General features: G+C 48.3%; 1 protein-coding gene across 1 annotated transcript in view; it reads left to right on the plus strand.

Moving 5' to 3' along the window:
* Positions 1-5097, plus strand: part of LOC311371358 (pumilio homolog 1-like) — a gene marked incomplete at both ends in the record, with an annotated part of 11621 nt that extends 6524 nt beyond the window's left edge. The window contains 3 exons of the mRNA XM_084489496.1: positions 63-395; positions 2130-2378; positions 4827-5097. Of these exons, the coding sequence (XP_084345622.1) occupies positions 63-395; positions 2130-2378; positions 4827-5097 (853 nt within the window). The remainder of the gene's footprint in view (positions 1-62; positions 396-2129; positions 2379-4826) is intronic.
* Between the last annotated feature and the right edge of the window lie 1857 nt (positions 5098-6954).

Below are 6954 nucleotides of genomic sequence, written 5' to 3' on the forward strand. Positions count from 1 at the left end.
TAAAGTCCATGGCGATACGCTGGTTTATTGTTTCATTGGTCCACCTCCCTGTCTCCCCCCAGTGGCCGCGGCCGCCGCCTCAGCCAACGGGGGCGGCGGGGGCCTGGGCGGCGGGGCCAACGGGCCCTTCCGCGGCATGCAGTCGCAGCAGCAGCAGCAGCAGCAGCAGCAGCAGCAGCAAGGGGGGGGCCCCGGGGGCGCGCTCGGCGGCAGCTCCTTCTACGGCTCCTCCTCCCTCAGCTCCTCCTCCCAGAGCTCCTCCCTGTTCTCCCAGGGCTCCGGTCAGCCGGGGCCCGGCTCGGCCTCGCTGGGCTTCAGCCAGCCCGCCTCCTCCTCCCTGGGGGCCACGCTGGGGGCCACGCTGGGCGGCTTTGGGACCGCAGGTAGGGACTACCGTAAGTAGGGCTGGGGGCCGCGGGTTTCTGTCTGTCTGTCTGTCTGTCTGTCTGTCTGTCTGTCTGTCTGTCTGTTTTGATTAAATGTGTTCACCTGCCTGCAGAGCGCTACAGAAAACTCTCCTTTCTGCCTGCGGGTTCTCCGCGCAGAGAACCGACTTCTTATCTTCTTATCTTAATATAATAAAATATTAGATAAGGTAATCCATCTGTTGATTGTCTTTAATGATCAATCACACGAGTAGGAGGATATTAGCAAACTCTTTGAGTAGCAAACTCAGATGTGTATATGTGTATATGTATTTTTGATAATCACTCATGGAAATGTACAAAAAAAAAATTTGCATCGATGATCGTTTTCGAATCGTGAGGTGGCGAGAGATTCCGAGAGATTCCCACCCCTACAGATATATGACCTACCATGTTGACAACAGGCGATAATAAGAAAAATAAAATGGTACTTAGATATACAAAATAGCAACAAAAATAAAGCCTATAAATAACATATCAAAAGAAAGAGATGCAGACGTCTATCAGAGCAGGATCCGTTAAAGGGAAATGTTTCCCATATCGTAGCGGTAAACAGCTCGTTCATAACCTCCCTCTTCACCTCAGGTCACCTAGTCAGGCCTCCAGGTCACCCATAACACGCTTCCTCTGGGGGGGGAATTGTTCTGCACACACGTCTATTTATGTATCAGTGTTTTTATTGATGTGCGTGCTGATGACCTGATGAAGAGCTCCATGCTGTTTAAACGCAGTCTGCTGCATCCTGCTCGGTAACTGAACGGAGCATTACGTTAATATCAATAGAAGCAAATCCATCTGAGTGGTGATCGCCTGAAGGTGTACCACACTAACGCTGCGTTCAGCATGGATCCAGGCAGCAGGTGTGACTGTAAAGCCTTACGTCACCGTAGTGGACCAGGGCAGGACGGTGATATGAGGGCAGGCCGGCAGGAAATAGTGGCAGCAGTTGACAACGGCTGACTGCATCGCCGTCCGAGGTTTGAATATTAAATGTTTTTTTTGCGGTCCGCTGCTGTGACTGCATTCGGGATCACAGCCTCACCCAATGAGCAAACATGGGACGACAAGCTAATCATGTGGGATTTATAGATGACGTGCGTTGCTAGAATAATTACATCGCGTGACGCACACAATAATCATGTTTAATTCCATTCTGCGCGAGCAATAGGATATCACCATAGCGATCATATCATGATGTGAACGCCTGAAGAACAATGTATTAATCCCTCTACCCTCCGTTAACTTGACGTTAGGCCTGGGCGATATGGCTGAAAGACATATCACGATATGAATGGATCATATTGATCGATATCGATAACTATTGATCATTTTAATGACCTAAAAAGACGAGGAATTGCCATGCTGGATTTAAACACTTCCGTTTAACACTTAATACGACCTTCCACTGTTCTTCATTGATAAATACTCCAATGTCGACACAACAATGAAAAACACTCAGATATTGTAAATAAGTACGGAACCGTGTTTGTGTAACAAACCCAGCTGCTGGATTCAGTGCTCCAGTCTCTTATCGATATATATTGAAGATGTTGTATATTGATATTAATCAAAAGTCTATCACCATACGATAACTTATTGTTTTATTGCCCGGGGCCTACTTGACCTTCAGCATAATCAACGTTGATCCAATGAGCATTCCCAGAAAGGGCGGGCGTTCACAAGTGCGTGTCTGTCTCCCCCTAGTGGCGAACTCGAGCGGCGGCGGCGGCGGGGGCTCCCGGCGGGACTCCCTGACGGGCAGCAGCGACCTGTACAAGCGCACGCCCTCCAGCCTCACCCCCATCGGCCACGGGGGGTTCTACAACGGGACCCTGGGCTTCAGCTCCTCGCCGGGCCCCGTGGGCATGCCCCTCCCCAACCAGGGCCCCTCCCACTCCCTCACACCGCCGCCCTCCCTGTCCAATCACAGCTCCTCATCCAACCTGAACCTCGGTGAGTCTGTGTCTGTGTGTGTGTGTGTCTGTGTGTGTGCGCGTGTGCGTGCCAATCACAGTGTTTGTTCCATTCAGTCGTCTCCAGCGCCTTGTTATTATTTACTTAGGGATGCATCGATGGCATTTAAATCACGGGCTCTTTTCAGCCTCTGCTGTGAAGGATGTGGAAACCCATTTACATGCTAATGTGACATGCCGTTATTCCGGCGCTGGCTGGCTGGCTGGCTGGCTGGCTGGCTGGGCAGGCAGGCGGCGCTCTGATTAATCCCCTCACCTGGCAGCGCGGCCCAAACGTCTTCAGCGCCTCACGCATTCCCTAAATCAAAGGGCTGGCCTGGAACCAGTCGGCCAGCGGAGAGCGGAGGGGTGCTGGCACCCACTGCTCAACTCCAGAGGTCTATTCAGGAGAGGACGTGTAACTAAAACAAATGGAGTCATTCCGCCGTGTCGGCAGTAATCGTATTGCCGCGGGTACAGACGCTCGCGGACAAGGATTAATGCCAGACCCAACAATTTCCATTCTGCTGCAGTAATTTCTCCCAGTGTTGCGTCCATGTGGCGCTCGTTAACGTTGAGCTCTGATGTTTCTGTGTGCGCGCACAGAAACACACACACAGAAACACACACACAAACGCGTACACGCACACACACACACACACACACACACACACACACACACACACACACACACACACACACACACACACACACACACACACACACACACACACACACACACACACACACACACACGAATGCGTACACGAACACACACACACACACACACAGACACACACCTCCCTAAATTTGGGCTGATTGGCCAAACATAGGAAAGGTTATTTTGACTTAAACCTTGTCTTACTTTATAGCCAGACGTGAAATGTTGACTCTATGACGTATAAGAGAGAGAGGAGGGTCTGCACACAGTAGATTTATTTATAAACAGGCGACGTTTCAATCGCTAGGGATCGAAACGTTGTGTGCAGACTAGGGGTGGAACCATACGCTGAAGTCACGGTTCGGTGCGTACCTCGGTTTTTACGTCACGGTGCGGTACGTTTTTCGGTACAGCAGTTTTTATTATTAAATTATTATTATATTATTATTATTATTAAATTAAATTGTATCAAACAAATGCTAAACAGAAATGAAAAGACATCAAATACAATTGAGGATAAAAACACAATCAAGTCCAGGACTTATTTCCATCGTGGTCCTCAACACAAAACATCAGGACGAGACAAAGAGTGTCACAGAGTGTGTGATCATCAATAAAAACTTGAGTCAAAAGTTGTTGGTTTTTTTCCGGTACGTACCGAAATGAAACGCGCATCGAACTGTCAAACCATCAAAAAATCTCGGTACAAATGAGTATCGTTACACCCCTAATGCAGAGCCTCTCTTATACTATGGTCGAGCACCTGTGGATGACCTTTGCATGTGTCATAGAGTCTTTTTAAGACTCTATGACAGTGTGTGTAGTGTGTCATAGAGTCCATGTTTCATAGAGTCTTTTTAAGACTATGACAGTGTGTAGTGTGTCATAGAGTTCATGTGTCATAGTCTTTTTAAGACTATGACAGTGTGTAGTGTGTCATAGAGTCCATGTGTCATAGTCTTTTTAAGACTCTATGACAGTGTGTAGTGTGTCATAGAGTTCATGTGTCAGTCTTTTTAAGACTATGACAGTGTGTAGTGTGTCATAGAGTCCATGTGTCATAGTCTTTTTAAGACTCTATGACACTGTGTGTAGTGTGTCATAGAGTCCATGTTTCATAGTCTTTTTAAGACTCTATGACAGTGTGTGTAGTGTGTCATAGAGTCCATGTGTCATAGTCTTTTTAAGACTCTATGACAGTGTGTGTAGTGTGTCATAGAGTCCATGTGTCATAGTCTTTTTAAGACTCTATGACAGTGTGTAGTGTGTCATAGAGTCCATGTGTCATAGTCTTTTTAAGACTCTATGACAGTGTGTGTAGTGTGTCATAGAGTCCATGTGTCATAGTCTTTTTAAGACTCTATGACAGTGTGTGTAGTGTGTCATAGAGTCCATGTGTCATAGTCTTTTTAAGACTCTATGACAGTGTGTGTAGTGTGTCATAGAGTCCATGTGTCATAGTCTTTTTAAGACTATGACTGTAGTGTGTCATAGAGTCCATGTGTCGTAGTCTTTTTAAGACTATGACAGTGTGTAGTGTGTCATAGAGTCCATGTGTCATAGTCTTTTTAAGACTCTATGACAGTGTGTAGTGTGTCATAGAGTCCATGTGTCATAGTCTTTTTAAGACTCTATGACAGTGTGTGTAGTGTGTCATAGAGTCCATGTGTCATAGTCTTTTTAAGACTATGACACACGTCATAACACAAAGGCCTTTTGTGTTCACGTGTCGTCCAATGAGCCGCAGCGTGACGTCCTCCTCCTCCCCCCCCCCCCCCCCCCGTGCAGGAGGTCTGACCAATGGCAGCGGGCGCTTCATCTCCGCGGCGCCGGGGGCGGAGGCCAAGTACCGCAGCGCGGCCAGCTCCGGCTCCTCCCTCTTCTCCCCCAGCAGCCAGCTGTTCCCGTCGTCACGGCTACGCTACGGCATGTCGGACGTGATGCCGTCGGGGCGGAGCCGCCTGCTGGAGGACTTCAGGAACAACCGCTACCCCAACCTGCAGCTCAGGGACATCGCCGGCCACATCATGGAGTTCAGCCAGGACCAGCACGGCAGCAGGTACACACTACACACTACACACCCTCTACACACACACTACACACACTGTACACACTACACACACTGTACACACACTACACACACTGTACACACACTACACACATCATGGAGTTCAGCCAGGACCAGCACGGCAGCAGGTACACACTACACACTACACACACACTACACAACCTCTACACAACCTCTACACACACTACACACATCATGGAGTTCAGCCAGGACCAGCACGGCAGCAGGTACACACTACACACTACACACTACACACACTACACACACTGTACACACACTGTACACAACCACTACACACACTACACAACCTCTACACACACTACACAACCTCTACACAACCTCTACACACACTGTACACACACTACACACATCATGGAGTTCAGCCAGGACCAGCACGGCAGCAGGTACACACTACACACTACACACACTGTACACACACTACACAACCTCTACACACACTGTACACACACACTACACAACCTCTACACACACACTACACAACCTCTACACACACTACACACACTGTACACACACTACACACACTACACAACCTCTACACACACTACACACACTGTACACACACTACACACGCACTACACACACTACACAACCTCTACACACACTGTACACACACTACACACATCATGGAGTTCAGCCAGGACCAGCACGGCAGCAGGTACACTACACACACTACACAACTTCTACACAACCACTACACACACAACACACACTGTACACACACTACAACCTGTACACACACTACAACCTCTACACACACTACACAACCTCTACACACACTACACTACACACTACACACACTACACACACTACACACACTGTACACACACTACACACACTGTACACACACTACACACACACTACACAACCTCTACACACACTACACACATCATGGAGTTCAGCCAAGACCAGCACGGCAGCAGGTACACACTACACACTACACAACCTCTACACACACTACACAACCTCTACACACACTGTACACACACTACACACACTACACACACTACACAACCTCTACACACACAACACACACTGTACACACACTACAACCTGTACACACACTACAACCTCTACACACTGTACACACACTGTACTCATCAGGACCACGGCAGCAGGTACACACTCAGTACACATCTTACACACACACACACACACACTCAGTACACATCTTACACACACACACACACTCAGGACACATCTTACGCACACACACACACACACACACAGTACACATCTTACACACACACACACTCAGGAGACATCTTACACACACACACACACACACTCAGGACACATCTTACACACACACACACACACACACACACACACTCAGGACACATCTTACACACACACACACACACACACTCAGTACACATCTTACACACACACTCAGTACACATCTTACACACACACACACTCAGTACACATCTTACACACACACACACACACACACACACACATATCTTACACACACACACACACTCAGTACACATCTTACACACACACACTCAGTACACATCTTACACACACACACATCTTACACACACACACACACACTCAGTACACAGCTCATATACACACACGTGCCCTATACATATCTCACGCGTGCACGTTTCGTGCACACACGCCCACTATAACCATCTCATGCACGCCCACGCACACACGCAGCACACTACACATCTCCTGCACACTATTCACATCTCATGTGCGCAGACACCCCAACTACACGTGCGCTATACACGTCTCATGCATGCAAACACGCACTATTCACACGTGAAAGCGCACACACCCCACACACACACACATCGCACTTGCATCATCTCGGTG

The sequence above is a fragment of the Micromesistius poutassou genome (genome assembly GCF_964030765.1).
Source record: "Micromesistius poutassou genome assembly, contig: SCAFFOLD_1033, whole genome shotgun sequence".
NCBI lineage: Eukaryota > Metazoa > Chordata > Actinopteri > Gadiformes > Gadidae > Micromesistius > Micromesistius poutassou.